Source organism: Emydura macquarii, unplaced genomic scaffold (assembly GCF_026122565.2).
Source record: "Emydura macquarii macquarii isolate MOO-44397 ecotype Brisbane River unplaced genomic scaffold, CSIRO-AGI_Emac_v2 contig_1876, whole genome shotgun sequence".
Taxonomy (NCBI): Eukaryota; Metazoa; Chordata; order Testudines; family Chelidae; genus Emydura; species Emydura macquarii.
In genome coordinates this window covers 20,755,422-20,782,502 of record NW_027132013.1, presented here as the reverse complement: position 1 = coordinate 20,782,502, position 27,081 = coordinate 20,755,422, and the positions used below count along the sequence as shown (strand labels likewise).

Here is a 27,081-nt window from a genome sequence, read left to right as displayed (position 1 = left end):
CCTGTTAAAGGATCACTGCACTAGTGTATTTAGGCAACAAGCCAGCATATTTGATTGCCACATCAACAATACCCAATATGCTACTGTTGTCAAACATGGAGGGAAAACACCTACTTTGGTCCTAAAACGTTCTCCACTCAGATCCTGTTGTTGGTATTTTCAAACAAACAAACAAAAAAAGCCGCAGCAGAAGTACTGAAGTATCAGAAAAAGCCCCAAGCAATGGTTTTCCTTGATTGTTATGAAATAGACGACATTTCTTGTTATGACTTTCATCAACATGACTTCATAGAAAGTGTTGTTGATGCTTTTTCCTCCAACTTAGGGACCAATTGCATAAGAAAGGCTTTGCAGTTCTGCAGTGAATTACTGCATTAACACAAAGGAGATCTATGGCTGTACAGCACGTAGCAATGGGGTCCTGATCCATGACTAGGGCTCGTAGGCACTACATTACTGTTACTAGGGTATTACCTAGTATTACTAGGGTAATACAAATAAATAATACCTAGTATTCTGACCTAGTACCACTATGTGTATATCCAGTCCTTTTTATTTTTTATGCAATCCACTGAATAGATGAACTCAGATTTAACTTCATAAAAGCATGTTCATTATAACAAGAATGGTGATTAATTCTTCAGTTTTTTATACAGATTGATTTGTGCTGCTGAAGCAAGTTACAGTGGCTTTTTCAATAAAAGTATATTTACATATGTATTTAAAAACGTCTATATATAAGTAAATATATATTTTATATATTTAAAAAATGTTCTGCTGGGAAATTTCTGACCAGCTGTCTTTTACTTAATGCCTAGGGACTTCTGTGATAGGTACAGGTTTCAAAATTTGTAAATAAATAAAATGTGGCCACATCCCCATTCTAACTGAGACCAAGGCTAATCAACTGCAGAGGTTTCTTCTGGTGGAACTTAACCAGCAGTTTCTAATCATCAATTAAGACAGATACAAGTGCTAGCAAATATTGGGTTTTTATTTTAGATACAATTGTTTTAATGCAAACTTGAGTCCTGATCCTGCAAGGTGATGAGTGCCCACTGATGTCAGTAGGAAGTGGACATTCACCACCCTGCATGACTGAGTTCCAAGTGTGGCCCTTGGGTTCTTGGCCAGTGTGAGCCTGGCTGGACACTGATTTCACCACATATTGTTGGAAGGCTGTACATTAAGGGTGGGATTTGTAAAGCACTCAGTGTTGGCCTAATTTTGCTTCTACTGAAGTCAGTGGTAAAATTTCCACTGACTTCAATGGGAACAAAGTTAGACCAATATGAGTTCCACCATTCCCTTCAATGGCAGCAGAATTAGGCACGTATCGAGCCCTTTTAAAAATCCTATCCTAAAGTGGTGTCTTTGGAATCAAAGTCAATGGTTGATTAATGCTGTAGTGAGTCAACCTCAGCTCTTGTGATCTTGTATATAGGATCTGAAGAACAAGCTTGCCCAGCTGATGTGGAACGATTGGAACGTGGAGGTGCGCCAGGCAGCTGCCCTGGCACTGGGGCAGATGAAGCTTGGGAAAGAAGTCCATGACCAGCTCAGGTGAGAATGAACCTCTGAGCCGGGACTGGGCAGGATGCAGGGAGAAGTCCCCGGGCGGCTGCCCCAACTCCCAGCTAGGACTGGGAATTGGGAGTGGGGTGGTCTCTCAGCTTCCCCCACACTGCCCCTTAGGTCGGTGGCTGAAAGTTGACATAAATGTGCCAACTTATTTTTTTAGTGTAGACAAGACCTGAGCCTTTTTTTCCCTGTTACACAGTGCTGGAGGGGGGGGGGGGGGCATGACTTGGGAGTTGGTCCCCCCCAACCCCTCAGCCAGTGTCCCTGGCTGGAGCAGCAGCCCCAGGGGGCTGTGCTGTGATTCAGTGACTCAGCCCTTGGCAGAGCAGGGATGGAAGGTGCCTGTAAAACACATTAAACCAATTAACAGCTAATGGACGCAATCAACAGCAGATGGGCAAGCGGGGAATGCCAAACAGCATCTGCAGCTGCCTGTGTGAAAGAGCTGCTAGTTGCCTGCCAACACACAGGCAGATGGTCACCTGGTGGATGCTAAGCACCCACTATTTTTTCCATGGGTGCCTCAGTCCCTCAGCACCATGTCTATGCCAACAAGTAAGCATGAGAGAGTGAGGTGATGGCAGGGTTGGGGAATAACTAATCCAGTGGCTGAAGAGAAAACTGGGACCCAAGGCAACATTGAAGGTCAGAGAAGTCACGGGTCAGCAGCTGAAAAGAGAGAAGAGTTTGGAGCGTTTTGTTAGTTTCTAGTTTACAAAATGATGGGCTCTAACCAATGTATAGGTGGATTAGCCTCTACGTGGATATACTGGTAGGTATTCACAAACAGCCCTCCTATCCTCAGAGGAGACACCTGCCTGCAGTAAGGAATCTGTGAATGTTCACATTGAGCGTAACCAATGCTGGGGCCTAGTTCTAGATGAAGTGCTAAATATAGGTCTGTTACACAGAGTGACCCATGGAGTGCTGGGGCTCATTACAGTGGGACTAAAGGGCTGAGCCTTTTTTTAAAAATGGGCTGTAAACTGGAGAGAAACCTGCAAGTACAGAGGTAATGAGCCTCAGGGGCTTTGCCCAGTCAGGATAATCCTTCCATCTTTGAGTGCATCTGTCTGGATCATACAGCACAGGCCCAGCCATTGCATATTCAGAACTCCTTTGTGCTGTCAGGGTGAAGCTGAACAGAGGAGATTGCCGGATGAAGGTGGAAGCTCTCTCATTGATTGGCTGGCTACAGCTTATGACAGCAAAGCTGTTCCCTGGCTTCCTACAGTGTTTCTCCAATGACTTTGTTGCAGTCCGGAGGGAAGCTTGCCTCACAGCTGGAGCACTGAAGATCAAAGAGGAGATGGTAAGTAGTGTGTAAAGATCTTGAACACAAAGGACAAACAGATTAGAATTGGCATTAGTAAAGGAAACAATTTGTGTGTCCTTTGTTCAAAATGGGATGTACTTACATGCATCTGTCACTTTCGATAGTTTCTCGCTTACAAAATGATGGGGACTGATGGTGCTAAACAGTTAAATTATTGTGGGTCATGTCTGTTTCTTTCCATGTGGATTAAGAAAACCATGTATCTCCAAAATACTGGGCAGGAATATGCACGCTGAAAATCTGTGCACAAGTACATAAAATGGATCAAAGGAACAATGAACCTCTTTGTACCAGAAAGAACTGCCTCCTCTCACCCCACCTACACAAACCTTCACCCAGAATTCTAGTTGAACTGCAACTTGTATGAGGCTTGGAAAAGCTTGATTAATTTTTAGAATAATTTTTTCATGTCTGCATCCACTTCTGCAGTCACTGCTTAGAACCAGGAGCAGAAGCTCTTGGTACAGTATGTGTGCGCCTCGCTGGAAAGTCAAATGGAGGGGGTGGCCTTCAGTTTCAAATAAAAAAAGGTAAAATAAACAAGACTGGTAATTCTAGCACTATCCAGGCAGGTACTGGATTCTGCAGAAAGTGGTGCCCCATCTGGAGGGCCATGGGGCCTTTTGCTGGAATAAGTGATTTCCTGTAGAGACTAAAACATTTATGGGGCCACATTGCTCCCATCCCTCATTAACACAAACCTGGTATGGCCCTGGAATACAACCCCTTTGGAGGGGTCTTCTGGCTCTTCTCTCCACATCACCATCTCCTGCTGTCAGAATCCCCCCTTCTAACCACTCCCATATTTTCTTTCACCTCACTAGTATAGCTGCACCAAGCTTCCAATTAATGGGCTGCATGGCAAGCTCTCTTCCCCCCCCTTCCCCCCCCATGTCTCAGTCTTCCAGAACCCCACCTTTTCCCTGAAGCATTCCAGGTATACTGGCTATAGCCTACCCTATGTATGACCCTATATGTGTTCTGTCCTGTATTGTTTTCACTTGTGCCTTTAGCCTGTTAGCTCTTTATGACAGTGACTTGCTCATTATTTGGTGTGGATCACAACCTGCATGGTATCACACATCTGTATGGTCTTATATCAATAATAAAGCATGATGATAATATCTACTAACAGTTGTACCCTTCCACCTCAGGTGCTAATGTGCCTTTTTAAGATGATGCAGACGGACCCGCATTGGAAAATCAAGGCTTTTGCCATCAGAGGTATTGCTCTTTGTTGCTAAAGACCCATTGCCTTAATTTGGTGTTTTTGTTTATTGTGAGGATTTTAATATTTTAGTTTTGTAAATTATATTTAAGATGTCAAAATCTGTAAGTTTAATGTCAGACATGGCACATGTAAACAGACAGCAAATCTAATGGTAATAGAAATACTACAGCAGCATCTTTGAAACAGAATACTGATCTAACAAAGTACACAAATTCTGAACCTCTGCTATATGGCCAGCAAATAGTAGTTGTTAGCATTTTAAATGTAACAACTTCCATAGATCCCACACCAGGAGAAAAAGCTCCTTCACATGTGAGTTTGCAAATGGGGCACAGTAATACCCCCCAAAACTTCTCAATCTGCTAAGAGGGACAATCCCTCCAATTCTCCAAATTCCTTAAGAATCAATTTTAAAAAATCAGGATTCAGTACAGCAAATGAACTCAATCTGCTTTGCATCCTCCCTCTCTCCCTTCTGTGAACGTTTTTAAGTGGTTTAGAACATCACGAGAAGACCTGGTTTGATTTATTTTAGTTTTTAAAAATACATTGTCTCAAGAAAGCAACATTATTGTTGGGTGAGAATTCTAAACTGTGTGCGCGCCAGGGCCAGAAAGCATTAGTCTAAAAAATTCATATGAATGATAATATCCTTCTAACTTCTATCTCAGCTTTCCTCTGCGGAGCTTTGGCCCAGATCCTCAAAGGTATTTAGGCTCCTAACTCCCACTGATGTTAAGTTAGGAACTTAAATACCTTTAAGGCCCAGATCCTCAGTGTACACAACAAACATTCATTATGTCTTGCAACCCTCGCATAATGTAAGTATTACCTCCATTTTATAGATGGGGAATCAGACAGAGAGAGCGTATGTGGCTTCCTTTTGTTCCAGATACCTCCCAGAAAATGGTGATAGGCAATTGTTCCTCCACTTCTAGAATGCTCACCTGTGGGGTTCCTCAAGGTTCTGTTCTTCACTCACTCCTATTTTTTTCCATCATTACATGCAGCCAAGGGGGAAGCACAAGGATCTATGGTCTCAGATCTCACATGCCAACAATACACTGAAAGAACCCTGCTCTACATCTCCTTCATCTTGATGCAAATAGCACCATATTCCAACTATCCCAGTGCCTGGCTAAAAGGCAGCTGGCTGAAGCTGACCCCAGGCAAGATGGAAGTGATATTGCATAGAAGAAGGAAACATTCTGAAGAGTTAGTATCCCCCCACCCTCTACTGAGGGTGTCTTTCTCCAGATTATCAAATCAGTTTGCAGCCTGGGCCTCCTTATTAATACTGGAGGTTCAAAGAGCTACAGCTATTAAAAAAAAAAAAAAAAAAAAGCCTTCTTCCACCTCAGGCTAGTTAGAAAATCACACCCAGTCCTTTGCCATGATGGTCCATACATTTGTGATGTGCAGTGCAGGTTGGATTTACTGCAGGTCACTAAAGTTATAAGATGAGCCCACAAACATTTAAAAAAAAAAAAAAGCTTCAGTTAGTCTTCAGTGCAGCAGAATATTCAACTCCAGCCATCAGAAAGAAGCACATCACCTGGGGGCAATGGCAGCTGCCAGGGAGAACAGCAGCAGTCCCTGCCGGAAAACTCCTATTTCCACACTGAAGCACGGGTCCCTTCCTTATGTGGGCTCCCAAGATCCATAGAGTCATGAGGGAACAAAAGCTCCAAAATGTCCAGTTCTTCAAAACAGAGAGGACAGTTCCAGGATAACGTTGGGTTTTTCCATGGGTTGGCAGTGATTTGGGCTTAAGACATCTATCTGTCTTAAGTACATAGTGAGCCCCCATTACCATAGTATCTGAGTGCCTCACTGTTTGGAATGCATTTATCCTCACAACACAGGCACAGAGAGGCTAAATGATTTGCTCAAAGTTACACACAGTCTGTGGCAGCAAGTAATTGAACCCAGATCTCCTGAATCCCAGGCTAATGCCCTAGCCCAACGGTTCTCAACCGGGACCACCGGTGGTACTTACCGAAGGGCTGGGTGGTACGCGCGGTGCTGAATCTGCCGGCGCCGGATGGGCCCTCCTACCCACCCTTGCGAAACTCTGCTGCCGAAAACGGGGAAACGGCGGAAGGGTTTCGGCGGCGGGTATTGTTTCCGCCGCGAAACCCCGCCGCCCGTCTCTCCCCGCCGCCGCGAAACCCCGCTGGAAATCCCTCCCGCCGCCGCCGCGAAACCCCGCCGCAAGTCCCCTCCCTTTTTTTTCCCAAGTGGTACTCGGGTCGGGTACAGTCGGGTCAAATGGTACTTGACCTGACTGTACCTGGCCTGAGTAGTACTCGGGGAAAAAAAGGTTGAGAACCGCTGCCCTAGCCATTTGAAAATCCTTCCTCTCTAGGGAATACACAAACACACATGCTGTTATGGTTGCAGTAGGTGCAATTTATAGACACTGAGGATGCTGAGCCTTTTGACCTGTATATTCAGTGTCAAAATGGTATATTTACGTGTCCCCAGACCACCTAATTTTTCTGTATCTCTGCAGCCTATTTAGTATTATTTACATCCTTTATATTACACAATGTCTTTCTTAGTGCTTCCTCCCCAATATGCAGTCACTCAATAAAATTAGAAAGCAATAAATTTAGAATAAATGTTTTAAAATATTACTTTCAGCACCCTAGAATCTTGTAGATTTTGATGCCACCAGACGTGAACAAATCAAACGGTGACTGGATTTCTAAAAAGAATGAGATAACATGATGATGATGATAATATTTGCAGATAGGTTTAAGGCTAAAATGGGTATAAACAAATTCCATGCTTCAAGATATAAGCTGATTGCTATAGAGGTCAGCAAAGACTGCCCACTCCTTCCCCTTTCCCAGGCAGCACTGCACAATTGACAAACCACATTGGGATTTTTTGTTTGGTTGGGGTTTTTTTTACCTTTGTCTGTAGCATGAGTATTAGCTACTTCTTTGAGGTTTCTTCTGCCCTGTTTGGCAAAGGCTATGTTCCTAAGTTTTCACAAGCAGGAAACCCTTTGGAATCCCAATAAACAGAAAGAAGCACATCAGTTAACACAAGCAAGCCCAGACATGAAAAAAATTCAAACAATGAAAAAACGCTTGTGTTCTCTTTTTATGGCAGCACTGGGCCAAATAGGCCATGTAACCCCCCAGCTAAAACATCATCTTCTCTGGGCTGTTCACCATGAGGAGGAGCCTGGGGTACGAAGGGAGGCCTGTCGTAGCATTGTCACCCTCCAGCTGCGGGATGAAAGTGTTCGGGCCATCTTATTGGAGAGGTTGATTCTGGAGCCAAACGAGATGGTCAGAGAGTAAGTAGCTAGGCTCCAAAAGGAAAACATGTTCAGGACAAAATAAAGTCTCTCTCTCATTTTGGTTTAGTCAGTGGATACTCCCCAGGCCTTTGAGCATGTGCAGTGTACCATTCTTTCTTCTGAGGGATGCTTTCTTTCCTAATAAACACTGCATGCTCACAACATAGCAGGGAGGGTGCAAGATATAATTTCCTCTCAAGATGTTCCGTGAGTGAATTGCTACGGGGTTTCTAAAGACTAATTTGGTCACCCCCACCCGTTAAGCTCTCTCTTATGTCTCCAAAACCTACCTTTCAAAGCAGCTGCCATTTGCCAGCTGGGGTTGGGGGAAGATGGAAGGAGGCACAAGTGTTCTGTCACATCACTATTCCATCACCCCCACCCACTTCATGAAGCTCTTAGAATTAATTCTGCCAAGACTTCTGCAAGCAGGAAATAGTTCCATGGTACCATCATTAAACCCCTCCTCTCATGCAACTTGTCCTCCCCACTCCACACATGATGTTGGATGCCTTACTAAGGTAGGGAGGATTGGGCAGACTTCTCCATTTGAACATAACTTCTCAAGGGAGACAGAATATAAATACCCCAATTCCATGATTCTTGATCTATGGATGGTCTGGGAAGAGCTGGCAGGTCACATGATGTCAGCTATTGTCTTTGTCCAACATTAAATGAAGCAAAAAAGACGTCCCAATATTGATTTTTTTTCCATATAAATAATGGTCACAGTAATCACTGGTATGTTCTGAAGTCCCAAATAGGAAAGGAAGTATCATAGGACAATCTGTTTATGGTCCTTGCTGGGGAAAACATTGGAGAATTCTTGCCCTAACCGGAATTTGGCCATCACACCTCTCTCCTGGAGAAAGATGCGATCAGATTATTAGAGACAGGTCCTATTCTGATCTCATTGATGCCAGTTTTAAATTAGTGTAACTCTGTTGGCTTCAGTAGTTACATCATAGCTATACCTCTGTAATTGAGATCTGGGCCTCATGAATGGTCAAGACCATCAGTTTTATTTCTCATCTGAAAGAGTATGTCGGAGCATCATGTACTCTAATACCATGCTATGGCATTGCTTCAGTACCAACTCAAAGGGGGAAAAAATGCTTAAATGTGTTTGTTAAATCATATTTTTAAATATATATGTATTGAGTTACTAACACTGCTTCCAGCAGTACCTAACAAATCATTAAAGCTGGTTTTTACCTCCTTGCTCCCCTCTCTCATCTGCTACCCCTATGCAATTCTGTACTTGTTCCCTCGCCAAACCTCTGAAGCACAGACCAACTGGTGGGCCAACCCATGCCAATATGGGCACAGCATCCCTTCGTTCAGTAGCTCACAGTGATGGATGCTGCTTGCTCTGCTTCACACATGTATGTGAGGCAAATGAAAGAAGGCTGCACCAATTGAAGGACTTGGCTGGTTCCCAGGTAGCACATGAACTTCATTGCTCTTTGTGGCCCTTGCTTTTCCTTCAAGCTTCTACATGTGTAACAGTAACAATTCCTCTGTCACTTTTGTTTAGGGAAATGAATAACGCTGTGAAGGTTCTCAATTTTCATCATACAGAGGAACAGGAAATGATTCAGAAGATCAAGAATGAGGTGAAGAGACATTGAGGGCCCAGCTCACAGAGGAAATGTGATCTGGGCTTCTGGCTGGAAGATAAGGGAATACAACTTCATATGTGGAGGTGGTTAGGAGGCAAATGAACTCCCTCCCATACACACAGTGCTAATAAATTTGAGGGGAAGGAGGTATCACCATCTCAGCTAGGGGATGGATGTTCCATGAGAGCTTGGGCAGGGGATAGTAAATGCCATCAGGTAGAAGGGGGATAGGATCAGAGGTGTATAAAGTCTCACTGTGACATAATTCCTCTGCATCTCAGGCTCAAAACTGCACTAGCCTTTTTTAGTACCATATCACACTGCAGACTTGGATTAATTTACTGACAGCTTCTCAAAGTTAGCATATTAAAATATTGCTTCAGGGAGAATTCACAGAGGAATCTCAAGTCTCTGTCCCAGGGGCATGTGATCTCCCATACTTATGTGCACTATAAAGTAGAGGCTCTCACATTTGACCCAATGTTAGATACAACAACATTCAGAAAGAACTGAATATAAAAAATATTTCTCATTTTCCTCCTTAAAAATTGAGATTTTAAAAAAATTGTCAAATAATGCTTTCTCCTAGTTATATGTAGTTTGGGAGATATTCAGGGACCTGTGTAATATGTGGCTGTATTGCATCATTCCCTCTTTCCCCCCCTTTATTCTGCAGATATGTTCCAGAATCTGAACTTTGATTATTTTAATTACATTTTTGTCCTCCATGGTTGCAATGAAAACCCTTCAAACATCTACTGAATGTACCCAATGTAGTGTTGTTTTCCTGAGTCTGTTTCCAGCCTGCACAAAAACTCTAAGAAGTCTGAGCTGTCCCCATTCATCTCATTAGGGTACTGTCTCTGAAACCTCAAATTAACAATTTAAATGTCAGTTTTGTTGACTTTTGCTGCTGATCAGCGTGGGCCAGATTGTGATAACCTTCCCCAAGCTGAACAGTACCATGCACTTGCAGCAGGAGTAGGTCTATAGTCTTGACTTCTATGTGGGGAGTAATGTCCAGATCCACAAACAGACTTAGGTGCCTAAATCTGAGGTCTAAGTGCCAAGTCTCAGTTTTTGGTGCCACTGTGATCCACTAAACCCCTGCTCAGCTGCTGCCTAACCTTGTAGGCGCCTAAATCCACTGTAACAGTTCCCTAGCTGCCTCAGTTTCTGCCTTTTGGCAGGCACACTGCTGCCTTACTCTAGGCATCCAGACACCTCTCTCCTAGCAAACCAGGGGAAGTTAGGCATTCCTCCAGCTATCTTTCCTGTAGCCCTGATCCAGTAGGCTGTGATGGTGGTGCCCACCTTATAACTTTTAGCCCAGTAGATAGAACACTCCCTTGGGATGTAGGAGATTCAGGTTCATTTCCCCCCCTCTACCAGAGGAGAGAGAATTTGAACATGGGTCTCCCACATCATTCAGGAAGGTGTGCTAACTACTGAGCTATGGGATGGTCTGTTGCAGGGCTTCCCTGAGTTAACTTGTTGAAGCTGTTCCACTTTGTATAAATAATTAGTCATAGGAGCAGGAGAACTAGATACTGTGTCTCCCAGGTGGCTGCCTTGATCACGAGGCTAGAGTCATTCTCTCTCTCTCTCAGCATATCATGGTCTAGCAGGATGTCACTGCAGAAGTGCCAGTATGCTTCTCCCATAATCCACAACCACCCAAGATTTCCTAAGTGTCTAAAGCCCCAGTTGTCCCCTACACAGCTACCAAAACCTTCAGCCTCCTTCTGACAACTTCTACAAGACATCTGTGCTTTGTCAATGAAAACTTTTTTTGCATATTGAAAAATTAAGAAACAAGCAAAAAACTGAAATGAGTATCTAAACAATTCAAGGATGATAGCAGTGTTTTTAGTTTTCATTTTCATATTTATTTTTAAAATGGACATTCTTGTTAATTTAATCTGGAGCTGCTACAGAACTTCCAGTCTGCTGTGCGGGAACGCCACAGGAAATCAAGGGCCCTGCTGCAAAAGTTGCAGCCAGTTTCCTGTGAAATATATGGGGCCTTACATATATTCGCTTTTCCATTCAAAGGAGCAAAAACTATCATTTATGTATTTTCCTATAGCAGTCCCCATCCCACAACATTTCATTCACTTTTATTTTTCTGCCTGAGAAACTGAATTTCTCATGGGCAAGAAAATGTGCTCACAATTTTGCCAAAGATACCAATAACTAGAACTACCCACTGTGCTTACTCCCAAGGTGCTGGCTCCAGGGTTTCATGAAAATTAACCTTGCACTATTTAACAGTCCATCCAAAAAATATAGTTGCCCACCTTTTACCATAATGATTAATAATGGAAAAAACTAATTGTTATTTGCCTGCCCCCAAAAATTGTTCATGCCACTCAAGTAGAATTTTGCAATTAAGAATTTGAAGATTTATCGTCAGACTAACTGATCTCCTGTTCAATGTTTTTTATCCAGATTTCCAGGCTAAGCCAAAAGGACTTGGTGACCCAGAAACTGCTGAAATTTGAAGAGATTACACACCGCCTGTGGCAGGAAGCCAACCGAATCTATCATGCAAAGGAGGAGCACAGCTCTGACCAGGATATACTGGAGAACTTCATAGCTGTCCTTGAATCCACTTTCTCTGGTAATGTGTGTGCATAGGTTAGAATGGATGTTACATGGACCACTTCCTTTCAGAAGAGGCTATACCATCTTCTGAGTTACTTATTCAGAGGAAGGAGGTCATATCATTCAATAGCTCTCCCAGCAGATACTGCATATCATTCAAAGGATAGGAGAGTTGTAGATACAAAGCATATAAAACTTGATTTCAGTCACTAAGAAACCCATGAACCAGATTATCTGGGTTGCTAAGGCTACCTTGCGCTGTTTGGTTTTAAAATGGCTGGAACTAGCTCACAAAGAATTCCCCTTACATAAGGGAAACTCTCCATCATCTCCTAGTTACGCTATGCTAGCTGCTCCCCACAATTCTATCCATGGTGTGACGGGATGCTAGGGCATGTCTTTGGCGTGCACAAGGAATAGTACTCCCCCTTGGCATAAAATCTGTCCTGGAGCACGTACCAGTGGTGCAAGTAGGAGTAGGTCACCTGCTAGTCTAACTTCCTTGTGGCCAAGGATTAGGGATCTGCAACAGCGGTCATTCAGAAGTGGTGTTCAGTTACCATATGGAGAATTGGAACAGGAGACTTGGGCTGGAGATCTATGACTGTTTCCTACCCACTGGTGCAAGAACACTGACTTCCTACTACAACTTGCTAGTGTAGTATTGGATAGAAGACATACAGAAGCACTTCTCAATCAGGAGAGCAGAATGTGGTGAGTAAAAGGTTGTGGTGGGTGGAGGGGAAACTGCCAGTGTCATAAGGGAGATAAGGTGCCATTCATAAATCTCTTCCTCATAGAAAAAGATGCATAGTGAGGCTTCTTCACTATCCCCTTCACTTTTCAGAAGCTGGAACAGAACCCAGATCTCCCAAGAACTTCCTCACTCATATCCAAGTATTGCTGAGTAGGTGGGTTTGAGGACTGGGCAAAGGCTGAAAACATAGGCAGGGAATGGTGAGATGGGATCAGGGTGTCTGCCAAGAGCCAAATGGTATCCTAGAAGAATGGTATTCTAGTGAACTCAGACCCACAATTTTCATGGTGTAACAGGGCAATAAAAAGTGAGCTCCTTCCCCTAACCCAATGACCCTTTTCCCTGCAATGATAGTCTTAGGTGTGCCATTAGAGTGCTGACCTCAAGATCAAAAGAACCCAAAAACCTATCAATCATGTAAATTGGGAGTGATGGGTTTCTAAGATCTTCATGTAGTGGCTAAAGGGCAAAACTAAGAGGAGACTTAGGTAAATAGGGATGAGCCTGTGCTTTGAATTACCCTGGAACAATACCAGCACTACAGTACCTGAGAGAAGAATTTGGCTTCATCTTTGTCATTTCAGTACTAAAATTATCATAATCAACAGTATATTTTAGGTGTTTATATTACATTAATGCTTATGTTAAGCTATTTCAAATCTACCTTATCTGAGATAGATTTGACTGCACTCACATTAACAAAGATTGGTTAACTAATTCACTCAACAACAGAAAATTTATCAACTATCTAGTAAGTAGGCTCCACATATGAGCTAATGGGGAGGTTTATCTGGATTAAAAAGGCTTAATAATTTTAAAAAATGACCCACAAAATACTTTATCACAAAGAATTAAATTTCTGCCACTCTCAAAACCCACATTGTACTTCCACCTGCAAAAAGTTTGAGCTCTTCCCACCAGTGTTACTGCAACTATTGACCATAACATTATTTCCAGTGCTAAACAAATATCAGCGATGTTGCTATTGTGTGAACAAATTCTAACTCTTTATCAATAGTTGGAGAGAGGAAAGGAATGTTTATTTGCAAAATAGAAAAAGGAGAAAGATACCAGGAACAAGGATGTTATTTTTCAAATTTCTAAGGCTTTTACAGATAATGCGAAATTGACAGTATCCTCTTTCTCTTACCTTGATATGAAAATATCTAACATCTCTAAGATTACAAGCTTGTGCACATTTAGTATAGTCTGCTAGACACCATAGGAGAAGTTCAGAGGTCCTATGTAATGTCATAATGCATATGTCAATCAGAAGATGTAAAAAACTGTCAGTGCAGTTAAGGTGTAAAAATATGTATATAAACTAGTACCCTGACCTTTTTGCAGCTTGACACATACATTACACCTGCTTTGGATTTCCTGACATATGCACCATAAACTTGGCTCTACAGATTTAGTGCTAAGGAAAACCAAACTGTTTAAAAGTGGTAAAAGTAATTTGCATCAACACTATTAGTCAAAGTATTTTACTAACTAATGAAGAACCTTGATTAAGCCTTGCTAGGGCAGGGCTATCTTGAACATGGTTGTGCTCAATATGATTTAACTTAAAACCAGTTAACTCTTCAGTGTAATATGGCTTTGCAAGGTCTGATGCAGAACCATGTATTATTTGGAAACCCCACAATGACCAGAAAACAAATCAACAAATTAAATATCTGCTTTCAAATCAGGAAGCAAACATGAAGCTTTAGAATGATAAAACTAAGTGGAGGTGTGTGCATCTGAATGTACAACATTAACTATAATTAAAGGGGTCAAAACCTTTCAGTGTTTTTTTAAATGTAAAAAAACCCAATCCCCTAATGTACCTGATCCCATAAATTGCTGAGCACCCTCCACTTGCGTTCAATTCACTGGAAGCTGAGAGCACTTAGTTCAGGCCCTATCTGAACCCATAGTGTCTGAACATTTCAATCACTGAAAGAAATCTGCATCTGTTGTTCGGATGAACAATCAGATATATGCACTAGTGTACATCTTAATTAAATGCTAATGTATTCAATTCAAATAACCACAGTTGTAGTACTGCATTCAGGTGATCAAACATCCAATACATTTTTATGAGGGAGAATCTATCCTGCAGTGTAGTACAGGTTCCTATAAAGTGTCAGGAATCATAGGCTGCTATATTTTATTTATCCCATAAATGATAAAGAACATAAACTGGCTTCCAGAGGGTATTGCAGATGCACTAATATAGCTGGGAAAACAAAGTTTAATTCTATGCTATTGTGGACAGGCTATATACTTACTTCTCATGTACATATCCTTTAGAAACTGTTTAATTTGTCTACCCAGGCCAAAGCTGTTCTGCCATGATGGAGTCTCAGAACTGGATCCCCGATTCAAGTTTACCAGTAAGTTTAAGGTAGCAAACAGAATTTTTCTAAACAATCAATGTATTTATTTTGATCATAATTCAACAGTTACACAGGCATCAGAGGTTTCTTGGTAATCAGCAGACCCTTTTCAAACAAGAATGTGGCTAAGGAGATCTTATCATCCAAGGTGTCAGACGGAAGGGTGTCCACAGAGACATACTTTGGATATGAAGAAAGCAGAAATTCAATACCATCTGTAAACTCAGGATCTATCTCAAAGTACTTGGGCTCCTCTTTGTGGTACACTCTTGAGTTTTCTGTTGTATAATACAACAGCACACCATTTCCTTCATTACACAACCTAATGATGCCATGACGGAGCAATCGTACCTGAGTCTCTTTCTTTATTGGTATATCAGCATCACGAACATCTCCGTCTTCCCACCTGGCTGGAACACCATGTATACTCAGTGCCCTTTCATGTTCCGTTAGCACCGGAGGGAGGCAGTCGTGAAGAAACAACTTAGCTTTCTGATCTACTGCAGCATCAATTGGTGCATAGTCCACCAGTTTCTTTATCAAATTCCGTACTTTCTCTATAAAGGCACCTCGGCGAGAATCAACCATATCTGAGTTCAGGACCCCCATGTATTCTAGATAATCTATAGGGAGACCTCGCCTGTACTCCACGTCCTCCTCTATGGCCATCTGCAAGGCTGCTGGGACGAGTTTCTCCAGTAGATCTCCCCAGGAGTTCTTCTGGTATGAAGAAACAGTTATGTGGAGTGAGTGTGCATCAGGAAGACAGTCCCCCTGATGGATCAATCCACGGGGGAAATAAAGCAGGTCCCCGGCTTCGAGTATTGTCTCCAAAATGGGTTCTCCAATCTCTTCCTGAGCAAAGTTACAGCTTGAGAACTGGGGCAACACCTCTGTATCATCCCTAGGACCATAGACCCGCCAGTGCTTCTTCCCTTCAAGTTGGATCACAAAAGCTTCAATGTCGTCGTAGTGTGGAGCAAAGCCCTGCGTGCCCGCAGGTGTCAAATAAGTGTTTGCTCCAGCCATGCTCCCAAACTGCTCCTGTAGGAAGGAGAGGAAGTGCCAGACGGTGGCAGAGAAGGCCTGCGGATTCAGCATCCTCAGGGAACAGCCATTCCTGTAGAAATCCCACACAACAGCAGGCAGCGCCCTGCCAACAGGATTGTGGGTCTCCCTCGTCCCATCCTGGTAGCTCGTCACGTCCAAATTGACCCCAAACTGGACGTCGTTGTCCCGCAGGATGGCATCAAAGTCAGGCGTGGAGAAGAGTCCCTGGAAGTATGCTGGATTATGTCTCTGGATCAGGAGGGGTTTCTTTTCCCAGATCTGCTCAAAGAACTGCTGAGGGGAGATGGGCGCAATCAGCCACTCAAACAGCTTGGCTGCCCTCTGCCTGCTATGCTGGACCCGACCTAGCTCCTGGAGAAGGCTATGCAAAGAGGGGCCGGTGATGGGCTCCTGGGGTCCCGGGTTGCTGGCCCACCTCCCAGATGCCGCCGGTGCCCGTCCTGCCAGCGGGGCCCCGGGGCTTCCCTGTAGCCCCGACGCTTGGCTTTGCAAGGGGGCCACGTACCCGTCTCTCATCTTCCCTTTCCGGCTCTTTCCCAACTTCCCTCCGGCTGCGGCCGGGCTGGGGAGGGGGATCCGGGCCGCTGCTCCCCCTTCCCGGGCCCGACTGGGGCGGGACAATCCCCGGACACCCCTTTCTTGCTTTGCTTCGGCCGCTTCTTTATGCGCCTGCTCCGCGGGGAGACTAAGATCCCGGGGCGCCGGGGCCCCGCCACGGAGCGATAGACGCAGAGCGCGGAGACACGTGCGCCGATCTCCATGCCTGCAGCCAGCCCCGAGTCCCACCCCCACCCCTTTCACCTCCACCAGCGCAGCGCAGCGGGGGCGGGGCGCGCGCTCCGCTCCCGTCCGACGCCTGTCGCGCAGCGCAAGCGGAACGTCATCTTCTCCTTTCCAGCCCGCGCGCCGCCGTAGCAGCCTCTCGGCCCCGCCCCGTCAGACTGGCCCCACCCCATCAGGGCTTCCGCGGAACGCGCCGCGCTGGCTGCTGGGCCGAGTGGTTTCCCTGCCTGAGGAGCTGGGAGGAGGCCGCCTGGAGGGGGACGCTGTGTCCCGACCCTTGTGTCCCCTTCTCCCCGTCAGCCTCCACCGCGCACGCTGCAGTCCTTAGGCTCGCGGCTTACAAAAGGCACCGCTTAAGCGCAGGGCAGCTGCGAGGCTGCTTTTGTGCTGTCCCAGAGGCAGGGGGCAGAGCCTTCCTCTCCCAGCTCACTTCCCCCAGAGAGAATCAGCTGCTACCATCAACTGCTAGGCCCTAGTATTCTAGATGGATTGGTTTTCCTGGAGGCCCAAAAGATGAAAGGCTCTGCCTGACCCCTCCAACCTCCGCCCTTCCCTGCAGACCTGGGCGGGTGGAGTGCCCAGCAGGACAATCCTAGTGCAGATTTCCAGTGATTAGGGGCGGGGCTGATATTACCAATGAAGCATGCAAACTGTAGAAATTGGGGGTTTCCCATTTTGTTTCAAATGCACACAACTTTCATTTCACATACTTCCTTAACATTTTGCCTTTTTGATCATAAATAGGACCTGTTCTGACTGAAAATGGGTCTGTGGTTGAGCAAAAAAACCTTTATGTTGAATTTTATTTCAGCCAAAGGTCAATGTTTGTGAGTATTGATGATAAACTAGCCACTTTGTGCAAAGGCAGAAAACTTGGAAGGTGTGAGGGAAAATATTCTAATGTGTAAAATTTCACAAAATATTTGGCAATATAGGTTGTCATTTTTACACACCATTACTTGGTAATCATGAAAGTTTTGTGAATCCTTTTGTAATGTTCTAGCTAGAACGATTACTCTATGCAGAGCCCCAGAGTTTAAGGGCACAAGGGACCACCTCATCTAGTCTCACCTGTACAGCATAGGCCACAGGCAGACCCTGAGGAACCAAGGTGCACAGAGGACTGAGGCTCCTGCAATGGCAGGCAATTGATAAATGAGATAATCCTACCAACTGACCTGTGCACACTACTGCAAAGGAAAATGAATTAGTTGAAAATGATCAGCCTAGGAAGGGCATCATTAAGCCCATTTATACTCATGGGGAGGAACCATAGAAAAGACACATGCAAGAACAATCCACAAATGCTGTGGGTTTAGGGTCTTTCCATTAATTTTACTGATTTCCCCCCAAAAATAAGTTTTTATTGAAGAAAATTAAATTTCTAGTTATACTAACCAAAGAAAACTTGCAGCTTGTAACTTTATGCACTATTATCCTATTCATTAGGGGAACAGACCAACACAATATCACTTGTAGACAAATATTTTCCTTTGCAGAACTAATTTAAAGAGGGGTTCTGTACAAGGGCTAAGGGAACAGAATCCTTCTCCTAGGCTGCTGAAGATGAGCAGAACCAATCAATGACTAATGCAAGTGCTGCAGATGAGGCTAGAAGTGATCAGTAAATTTGCATAGTCATGTATTCATTGATTCAGACTTTAAGGTCAGAAGACACCCATATGATCATCTAGTCTGACCTCCTGCACAATGCAGGCCACAGAACCTCACTCACCCACTCCTGTAATAGTCATAGGTTAGGGGTCTGAGTTATTAGTCCTCAAATCATGGTTTAAAGACTCCAAGGTACAGAGAACTCACTAGCAAGTGGCCTTGGCCCCATGCTGCAGAGGAAGCAAAAAACCCTCAGCACCTCTGCCAACCTGCCATAGGGGGAAATTCTTTCCTGACCCCAAATATGGCAATCAGCTAATCCCTGAGCATTTGGGCAAGACTCACCAGCCAGATACCAAGACAGAATTCTCTGTAGTAACTCAGTACCCACTTCAAACGTCCCATCACAGGCCATGTGCATATTCACCACCAGTAGTCAAAGATCAGTCAATTGCCAAATTAGGCTGTCCCACTATACCTCTCCTCCATAAATGTATCAAGCTCAGTTCTGAAGCCAGCTAGGTTTTTTGCCCCCACTGCTCCCCTTGGAAGACTATTCCAGAACTTCACTCCGCTGATGGTTAGAAACCTACATCTAATTTCAAGTCTAAACTTCCTGATGGCCAGTTTATATCCATTAGTTCTTTTGTCCAGATTGGCACTGAACTTAAATAATTCCTCTCCCTCCCTGGTATGTATCCCTCCTATGTATTTATAGAGAGCAACCATCTCTCCTCAGTCTTCTTTTGGTTAGGCTAAGCAAGCCACAATCCCTGAGTCTCCTCTCATAAGGCAGGTTGTGCCTCCTTTGGATCCTTGTTCTGTACCCAGAAACACTGTCTGTGGTAGCGTGGAGGGTTTCCCACAAAGCCTGGATCCACACCTAAACAAGGAATGGAAACAATACAATGGGAGTTAGGTGACCAAAAATGTGTTAATTAGTGAATACTTATAGTGACCAGTTCATGAACAACCATAGGCTAAAATTTGTTTGCATCAACTAATCAAACAATTGCAGATACAGAACAAATCTGTAAAGTTTACATATCATCCTTGAACAAGGCATGAAAAGAAAATAAAGGGGAGGGAATGTGTTGAATCAATTGTTTTCAACTAATAATTCAACCAGTTCTAATTGTAAATCTGGTTATTTGAGAGACTAACTGGCTATGAAGTGAGATGTTTGTATGAAAGACACTAAACAATAAGTTAGATTGTGTTCTTGTAATGAATGGAAGTAGGAATATCTAATGGTTAGGGTAGAATGGGAGTCAGGACTTCTGGGATTTGTTTCAGTAGTACCACTGAAGGGCCAAATCCTACTTACCTGACTCGTATGAGAAATCCCACTGAGTTCAATTCTCCTGGGGGAATGCTGCACCAAAAAATTAAAAATTCTGCATATTTTTTGTCAAAACACTATAACCACACCAGTTTGAAATAAATTACCAAAATAATTAAAAGTACCAGTTAACAAGTATGTCTGCAACAATACAGGCAGCAAAAGAGATTCAGGAAATGTTTTTTGACATATATTTTCTTTACTAGACATATTAATATAAAACTTTGAGTCATAATTTATGTAAACTGCAATATAGAAACTTGTTTCGTGCACCCCTCAGAAGTAGTGCAAAGGCTTGGGGGATTCAGGGGTAATGGAAGACCAGAGGAAGAGGAAAGTAACTGCTGGGTAGAAGCCTGGGAGTGAATCTGGAGGGCTGTTGGGAGAAGTATGGAACTGTTTGCGGGAGGAATTGTTAGGGAGCCTCTCCTATGCAGACCCTGGCTAGGAGAGGCTAGGGGGTCAAGTAGGTACATCTTTCCACCCCTCCCCCCATTCCCTTGTGTCCCTGCACCCCCACTCAGCCACCCCACCTCCTGTCCCCATGCAGACCTGCATCCCCCACTCAGCTACCCCATGCAGCCCCTGCTCCATTTACACCCCCCCAGCCCTTCTGAACCCTATGTGCCCCTCTGTTGTCATACCACCCACATCCCGTGCCTCCTCACTAGGCCTCCGTGAGAAACGCAGCCTCTGCTCTCTCAATCGTCTTTCGGCTGCTGACTGCTACGGCAGGTGAGCAGAGCCTACTGCCTCTGTTCTGGCGCCACAGCATCCCCTGGCGGTGCAAGGCGTAACTGCAGAGCCTGTCCAGGAGAATGTATGTTCTGTAGAGAAAAAAAGTCTACAAGACACATGAATTCTGCATGTGGGCAGTGGCGCAGAATTCCCCCAGGAGTATCAGTTGGATCTTATGTGAATTAGTGGGACCAATACTGGAATGTTGTTTCCAATTCTGGTGTCCATAGTTCAAAGAGGATGTTAAAATGGGAAGCTTTCAGAAGAGAGCTACAAGAATGATCGGAAGTCTGGAGAACATACTGTATAATGGGAGGCTTAAGATACTCAGTCTACTTAATCCAGAAGAAGGTTAAGAGGTCAGAGATCAGTCTAAAAATACTACTTAGGGAAGAGATTTCTTATAGCAGTTGGCTATTTAATCTAGCAGAAAAAGGTGTAATGAAATCCAATGGTTGGAAGCTGAAGCTAGACAAATTCAGAGTAGAAATAAGTCATGAATTTTGTAGAGTGACAGCAACTAACCATTGCAGCAACTTAGCTAAGGGTATGATGGATTCTTTAAATCAAGTTTGGATGTTTTTCTAAAAGATATGGTATAGCTCTGAAAGATACAGGCTTTTCGTCGGGATCACTTGGTGCAATTCTATGGCCTGTGCAATGCAGGAGAGACTAGATGATCATAATGGTCCCTTCTAACTGTAGAATTTAATGTATGGAAAGTGCTTTGAAATTCTCAGATAAAAAGTCCTGCAGAATGGCAAAAGTATTATTTCTATTGTTATTGCTTTCCAGTAAAAGAGTTACTCAAATTAGATCAACTCAGACTTTAATTCATACCAAATATATATGTGGTCATTTGATCCAAGATACTCCTGCAGTAATAGTGTGAGGAAGCAGCCCGTCAGTCCTTGTGTCCCTTGTCCAAGGTTTCATTTTTGCCTTAAGTTCAAATTTTACTTCAATTCTTTTATTTCAGTCGTTTGTGAAAATCTCTTCGAGGCCCTGGACACGAGAAGCCATCTTATCATCACTGGAATCTCACTACAGTCATGTGGCATCATGTATGAACAAGCGTTCAAACCCTACGGAAAGGGGCAGTCATCAGCATCACTTTGCAGGGAAAAGAATCCATCTGACCTCTTTGGCCCATGACAAGTGACTAGGTGGTTACTTAGCTGAAACTCACGCTATTTCCTGTGTGTAGGAAGGTATGGGAATTCTGGCTGGTCCCCAAATTCATAAAGACATTCTGTTAGACTTTGGTAGCTGTGTATGACCCTGAGCTGGAAGCATGAAATCTGTCTCAGTAACAATTTTTTTCTATGACTGGTTTATCTGTAAAGTAACCCTGTTACGCAATAGAAATATATACACACTTCCTTTTACTACTGCTACCAGTGCTTCTTTCTTTGGAGATGGTAGACAATGGGATATTTTTTATTGGACCAACAAATGATTTTTATATATAACAAATTTCGGAGCTAAAAAGATTTGCTCAAACATTTTTAGTCTGAAAATATGGTGGACCAGTGTAGAGGAATTACATTACCTACCAAGTACCCTTAGAGGATGGAGAGCTACCTTTTCTGCACATCTCCTAATTAAAATGGATAGGTGGAATTAAGCCTAGCAGAAACATCAAAAGCACAACATTTGCCCAATATTACACCATACACAAGATTTCTTTGAAGACTAACATCTTGGCATGTATCTGGAATGGCTTCATTTCTACTTATGGGTCCCTTTAGTCTGGATGGGCCTCACAGATTCTAAATGGGATGCTAATGGTGCCTTGTATTGTTTCATGTGTGATCTTGTGTAATGTTTTACCATAACCTCCACTAATAATGTAAAGCAAAGGAAGTTATTTGAGAGACAGAAGTTAAGGAAGGTGCATTATAAACTTTATTCAATCTCAGTTATTTGGGGAATATATATATATTCCCTGTCTGGGAGCCACCTTCCTATTAATGTGCTATAAGGAGCGCTACAAAGTTTTTCAGAGTATCACAAGGTGTTATTTTGGGCTGTGCTGAGTTACTTTGTACCCAAACAGAGTCTGATGTGGGTAGACTTACTTTACAAGATTATATTACACCAGGAATGAAATTTTAATTGAGTTGGATCCAAGTTCCAGTACATTTCAATTCAGACCCAAACTTCTGCTTATACTGGAGATGGGAGACATCATGTAACAAGCTATATCCTCTTAAGGAATTCCAAGAGCCAAAGACTGTGGTGTTACCTAGTATTTTATGCCAAATGTACTAATACCCCCTCTCCCCATTCCCCACTCATCTTTGTCTGTTCTCTCCCCATTTCTATCATGATTCCCAGAATCATAATGTAAGTGACTAAGTTTAAGGAATATTACCTGGTTTGAAATGTCGATTATATAGGTTGATTCTATGGCTAGGGGAAATTTACCTCGCTATCCTCGAAGTCAATTGTTACTTCAGATATCAGGACTTTGGATAGAAAATACTAAGAAGTTTAATAAAAAAAGTGTGTTACTATGGTGAATCATTAAAGCCATTCAGGTCAATAACAAATTCCACTGAGAATGCCCCTCTGGCATATTTTTATTAAGAGAACAGTTTCTTGTGGAGCTCAGTGATACAGAGGACAAGTGCAGTAGATTTGTATTTTTGAAGAACTCAGTGCAAATCCCCTTTTGGATCTAAATGCATTTGGCAGGCCCAATGTAGGCTTCATTGTTCCACACCACAGAAGTCCTACTCCATTTGGCATGTTGAAATATTATGTGGCAGAGAGATACATAACTCCAATAGCATGAGGTTGCTATAATGCAGGGTTTAAGCAATTTAGGAGCTCATTGGTGGGGGATGCTTGCTCAGCATCTGCCTGCACTATATCTAGTTTGAGAGTTTTATTAGCCTCTTGCAGTCATGAATACCAAAGTCACTCACATACACAAACAACTAAAGTTCATAGAATATGTGCAGGACTTTTGTGTAGGATATTTATCATGAGATATGGGTCCCAAGATACAAAATTCAGGGATGAAATCCTAGCCCACTGGAGTCAGTAGGAATTTTGCCATTGACTTCAGTGGGCCCAAGATTGCCCCCAGTTTGTATCCAGAACCACACTTCCCCAAATTTCAGGGGTGTTCAGAGCAGAAAAAATGATTTAGTCCAATACAGAGATAAAATCTAGCTGCAAAATTCAAATCCAGATCTGGATCCAAAGTTCCTCATAAATCAGGATTGTTAGGTCTGACTCAAAACCTTAGATCCAATCTCTAATCATAACTACAATATATTGTTCTAGTAATATACATATTGGGATTCTGCTCCACTCACCCTGCTGGCACCTCCTGCTGGTCACCTCAGGGATTAGATCTGCAGGTCAGTACATCACTTCTGCTCCCAGACCAATGTCACTCCAAGGACTGCAGCATCCTCTTCATGACAACTCTCCAATCTTGTCACAATCTGTGCTCCCCCCTTTTGGGGGTAAGTGCTGCAGTTCAGCTTTTCTGCCACTTCCCCAATGGCAAATGGGGGGAGGAGGAAGAAGGGACCCAAGTCCACCCACTACCCCACATCCTGCCCAGGGACCCTGTAGAGGGCAGCCACATGCTGCATCCCCTCCAACTCATCAGTAGATTTCCTTGGGCCACTTCCCTGCAAACCTAGCACCTTCTTCACTCTTGCTTCAGGGCCTTACTCTGCCAATCCCAGGAGGCAGCACACACACATGCCTGCTTGAACTCCAGGGTGTAACCAACTGCTTTGTCCCTGCTGCTTGCTTTTAGATGGGCCTTGTGGCCCCTGATTGGCTGCTCCTCTCAGCCCCTCTCTAATTGGCTGCCTCTTGTGCATCCTTGCTAGGGCTCTATTAACCCCATAGAGGCTAGTGTGGGGCCAACACCTCATCACACATATAACAATCAAATTGTATGTTATTTTGGTGTGTAAAGTCGAATGATGGGAAGTTTCAGTTTAAGTTCATCTCCTGCTGCAAAGGGTTTGATTTGTTTCTGTCACTACAATGAATCCAGTTAATATCCACAAGAAGCTTCTGTACCAGTGAACTATAAAGGCATAATTTCTGATACATATTTGTCTGAAAAACAAATGTCAACCAACAGATGTATGTAAGGCATGATTGTAGGGTAGCACTGTGAATGCCATAGTCACTTACCAATGGCTACTCCCAAGCCATGTTACTTCAGCTGTGATGTTTCTGACTACCCAGTCCCACCAGTTCAAGAAACAGCCCTTGTTTGTCGTTTACATCAGACACCAGTGATCTCAGATGTGTCCTAGAAGTCTTCGTGTTGGCTGTTACTGTGACCAGCCCAAAGGGATCTGGAGTGTATTTGAGAACTCTAAAAGGCAAACAGGAGTGAGCTGAGCAGAAACAAGAACCCCATTTTAGAAATAGAAATTACAAATAGGTGACCAAGTGGGTTATAAAGCTACTTTAGAGGAATGATGGGGTCTGAGGTGGGCAATTGTCTTCTTTGCTTAGAGCACTAGAAAATATGTCATCTGTCTGTTAGGCCAGATCTATACACAGGTTTTGTACAAGTATAACTATTTCAGTTAGGGGTGTAGTTTTTTATCAAAATAGTTATACCAGTACAACCCCTAGTATAAAATTGGCTATATATACCTATCTATACCAGTTATACTGGTATAGAGGTGCCTTATACTGATATAGCTTATTCCCCTCCCCAAACAGGACTAGTTATACCAGTATAAAGCTCCTTTATACTAACATAACTGCATCTATTCTAGAGGAGTTGTACTGCTTTAACTATATTGGTATAGCTAAAACAGTACAATTTTTATGTGTAGACAAAGCCTTAGTTATTTTGTCTCTAGGCTTGTTAATTTTCTAGATGTTTGAGGCCTTGCCTCTAGGTGGCAGATCTAGAATAATGTTCTATGCAGTTCTTTTGATACTCTGTGTTCAAACATTACAGGAATAATTCTTAGAAACACCATGTTATATAGGTATAAAATATAAATATATATACTTAAATTTTCATGACAGGACTGATAGTTTGCCTTGGAAGCTGTGTGTCATGAAGGTGAAAGCACTGTGCGTGCATGCGTGCGTGCGTGTGTGTAAAATTATATGATTTTATAGCAGGGTGAATAATAAATGTAGATGAGAGCTAAGCATAGATCAATAGGAGGGCATTTGAAAAATCTCACCACCTAGATTATTATGTAGGAGTTGCTGCTGGAATGTCTAGTATAACTAATTCTTCCCCAGAATAAGAAGAAATCCAGAGTAACTTTAATAACTACAATGAAGTTACTCTGGATACCACTATAACTGAGATAAGAACCTAGCTCCCCAACTCTAGCCTTACTATATATGTACTTTTTTTATCACCATAGCTCTCAACTCTCCAAGACCAAAACTGATCGACATGGGCCTTTTTTATATATGACCAAGACCCAAAATGAGGGCCATAATGAAAAATAATAGAGGTGGAAGATTGAACTGATACTCTTGTCTTTAATGGTATAATGTTTTCTATAACCTGGTTTCAAGATTTTGCCTTTCCGATGTCAATAATTGACAGTAATAAAGAGGGAGTTAACTAGTTTTCTATGGGTCAGAGGAAAATAGGAATCTCAGTTGAGGCTTGGTTTTACCTACTGCATCTTCAGGATTGCTAAATGCTTTGGAGTTTTAATTTGGATATGGTGTGTAGATATAGTGGGCCAAACTCATCTGGAATGAATTTGGCCCAGTATTTCTGGCAACCCTTTCAGGTAACTGTACCAGTTCATCTAACTACAGTAAAAGCTCAGTTGTATTACTCTGACTATAGCTTCATATGCATCATTTGTGCACACTCATATCTGCAAAGGAGCTTGTGCTGCTCCAGACCCAGTCTCACATGAGGGTTTGGAGTAACCCAGGGTTCATAATAGGTGGACAGCAGGAACACATCAAGGTCCACCACAAAGGCTCATCTGTAAGGACCTAAGTGTACCCCCTCCTCTATTGTGGAAAGCTCCAGATTCAGTGGAACCAGTGGCTATCCAGGAGGGCAGAGTTTATGGAGACCACTAAGGGATCTGCACTCACTGTATGGTGTGGAGCTTAGTTCTGTGTGATATCCTCTTGTTCTTGTGCAGAAGGGTTTGGGTTGGAACCGAAATGAGCCAGATAAGGATTAGGAGTGGGACTAGATAATCTACTGTTACAGTTTCACCAACCATTGCCCCCAACCAAGCAGCTTGACTGTTACTCTGCAGCTGGAGGCAGGCTGTCTGCATTACGAATGACTGGGTGCAGGGGAGATCATTTTGGTTTGAAACAGGAAGAAGGAGCCTAGAGAACCAGCCACAAAAGCTTTAAATACTAGTACCAGTGTAGGTATCAGTGGCTAAGAACCATAAACTCAGAATTGTCTTTGCTGTTTTCATTCATATGCTGATATTTCAAGGAAAGTTGTCAAATGGAAAGAATAATGGAACTTAAAACTTTTAAAATAAATAGAAGGAAAGGAACACAGATTTTTTGTGAATGAATAGGTAGTCCTCAGCTGCTGCTTGCACATACATACTGGCAACAGAAGGTTCAATTAAACATCCTAATTGGAGCTTAGCACAACAGTTATTCCAATTTTATGAGCATATAAGACACATTGCCAAGAGCCACACACATTTTATTTAAGAGGACATAAAAGCATGTTGAGTA

The 27,081-nt window shown here is 43.1% G+C and overlaps 2 protein-coding genes across 2 annotated transcripts in view; one reads left to right on the top strand and one right to left on the bottom strand.

The window, feature by feature from the left end:
* HEATR4 (HEAT repeat containing 4) overlaps positions 1 to 23,163 on the top strand; it is a 39,103-nt gene extending 15,940 nt beyond the window's left edge. Inside the window, 9 exon segments of the mRNA XM_067557873.1 lie at positions 1,445 to 1,563; positions 2,713 to 2,893; positions 4,072 to 4,141; positions 7,272 to 7,461; positions 9,002 to 9,080; positions 11,538 to 11,709; positions 14,773 to 14,831; positions 21,362 to 21,479; positions 21,482 to 23,163. Coding sequence (XP_067413974.1) covers positions 1,445 to 1,563; positions 2,713 to 2,893; positions 4,072 to 4,141; positions 7,272 to 7,461; positions 9,002 to 9,080; positions 11,538 to 11,709; positions 14,773 to 14,831; positions 21,362 to 21,479; positions 21,482 to 21,537 — 1,044 coding nt within the window. The 3' untranslated portion in view covers positions 21,538 to 23,163.
* RIOX1 (ribosomal oxygenase 1) lies at positions 14,856 to 16,870 on the bottom strand. Its single transcript, XM_067557874.1, is given in 2 exon segments — positions 14,856 to 16,462; positions 16,465 to 16,870. Coding segments are annotated over 2 exon segments (1,764 nt in total). The 5' UTR covers positions 16,667 to 16,870; the 3' UTR covers positions 14,856 to 14,900.
* Positions 23,164 to 27,081: the final 3,918 nt, after the last annotated feature.